Source organism: Aplysia californica, unplaced genomic scaffold (assembly GCF_000002075.1).
Source record: "Aplysia californica isolate F4 #8 unplaced genomic scaffold, AplCal3.0 scaffold00369, whole genome shotgun sequence".
Classification (NCBI taxonomy): Eukaryota; Metazoa; Mollusca; class Gastropoda; order Aplysiida; family Aplysiidae; genus Aplysia; species Aplysia californica.
In genome coordinates, this window is record NW_004797639.1 from 746477 (window position 1) to 748388 (window position 1912).

Genomic DNA, 1912 nt, shown 5'->3' on the forward strand with positions numbered 1-1912 from the left:
GGAAGCTGCATATGCTTTGGACGAGGCTAGTGCATGTTGAGGGGGGTGTGGAGAGCTATTTGATCTGAAGAGAGGTCCCCCTCAACATGCACTAGAAACAGCCTGTTCAAAATAAGGGCGGATTTTGTTAGTCTGCATGGGCTGGACGATGACCATCAATTCATGGTGTACTCAGTGTACTCGTTAAAATAACAACCCACCACAAGATACGAACTCGTGTTAGTTGCGTGCAACTGTGAAGAGCTTGACTATTACAGTGTAGACACCTCCCCCGTCTACCTTTGATGAACAGGCCGTTTCACCTCTCCCCGCACCCCCTTTTTCGACAATCTCCAAAGAACAAAAACGTCTTAAGAACAAAGAAGAGTAGAGCCGTAAAAAGAACATCGTCACTACGTCGTTGGAAAATAAGTGAAAGAGTACAATACCAGAGACCAGTGTACAAAAGCAAAATGCACGCAGAAAAGAATACCAAAGGCGAAGAAATGATTGGCCAACTTTATTCCTATTCGCCGTCAGTCACCTAGTTTGTTATTGTCATTGTTGTTGCTTCTGCTGCTGTCATAAATACAGCTATAGTTGTCATTCAGCTTATTGTAGTTGTTGCTGTTGTCGTTCTTCCTGTCATTGACTTGCGCTCTTGGCTTTACAATTTGCCCCTGCTGTTTTTGTTGATTTTATTGGTGTTTATTGGGTTTTGTTCATATTATTTGTTAATATTTTGGCGGAAAAAACGAAGAATGCATCAGGCTGTGGCAAATTCCACCTCCGTGAGATGGTTTTAGGCTGACATGGAGACACCAAGCCTGTGTTTTAGTGACGCCATGCTGCATGAAACAATGCCTGTATGTGTCTGTGACGTCATGAAACACTGTGAGGGTGTGCTCACAAGACTTGTCACACACAAGCCCACACAGACGAACCCGCACATGACGTAGCTCAGGGCCTGTAGAGTGTCCGGTCAGCCGGTTTGAACGCCTTCGGGTTGCAGGCGTCGGTGGTACAGCAAAACTGACAGCTGAGGTCCTGGGGGGCACCGGAAGTGCCGTCATACGTCTGGCATACGGTCTTATCGGAGGTCTGGTCATACCATTCCTGCTCACAAGTCACACGGTCCACGCAGCTACACGAAGATGGGGGGGGGGTACAACGGTGAATTGGATACAAGGGATGCGGGTGGAGTCGGCGGGGGGGGGAGACAATAGTGATGGAGATAGTATACATGAGAAGAACGGCAGGACAGGAAAACGGGGAAGGGGGAGAGGAGGTCAAGCAGGGTGAATGAAGCGGGTAGGGGAAGGGAGGTTGGAGAAAACGGTGATGGTGATACATGGCAAGGGGTTGAATGAAAAACGGAAGGGGAATCAGATAAGGTGAATGAAGGGGTGGGCGATATGAGGGGAGGGGGATGAGTAAACAGTGATAGGAAGGGTGCAGGCATTGTGAATGAAGCGGGTGGGGGTGGTGATGTTTAGGACAGGGATGGGGTAGGGTAAGGTAGAGGACGAGTGAAATGAGGACCGAGAAGGGAGTGGAGTGACACGATTGAAGAGTTGGGGAGGAAGCATGAGGGTTGGGAAAAGAAAAGTAATAAAGTTAATGCTCATGTCGCCGTGTTTGCTGAGTGAGACATACGCGCACGTATATTCACGCATATTATACCTACCTGCACATATAGATAGAACAATGACAATGACAAAGACAATCGATAATTTATCTCAAAGGGAGAAATCAAAAGTCTTGGTCGTTTACAATGGCAGTGGAATGTTACAAAGGTGCACTCACGCGTACACAGAACAAGACAGGACATTAGTAAATACATGTGTTACGAGCTGAAACAACCCATCCCGTAAAACACTCACTCTCTCTCTCTCTCTCTCTCTCTCTCTCTCTCTCTCTCTCTCTCTCTCTC

General features: G+C 47.4%; 1 protein-coding gene across 1 annotated transcript in view; it reads right to left on the minus strand.

Annotated features, from left to right (window-relative positions):
* Nucleotides 1-484: 484 nt before the first annotated feature.
* LOC118478107 overlaps nt 485-1912 on the minus strand; it is a 9251-nt gene continuing 7823 nt past the window's right edge. The window contains exon 3 of the mRNA XM_035971061.1: nt 485-1123. Coding sequence (XP_035826954.1) covers nt 940-1123 — 184 coding nt within the window. The 3' untranslated portion in view covers nt 485-939. The remainder of the gene's footprint in view (nt 1124-1912) is intronic.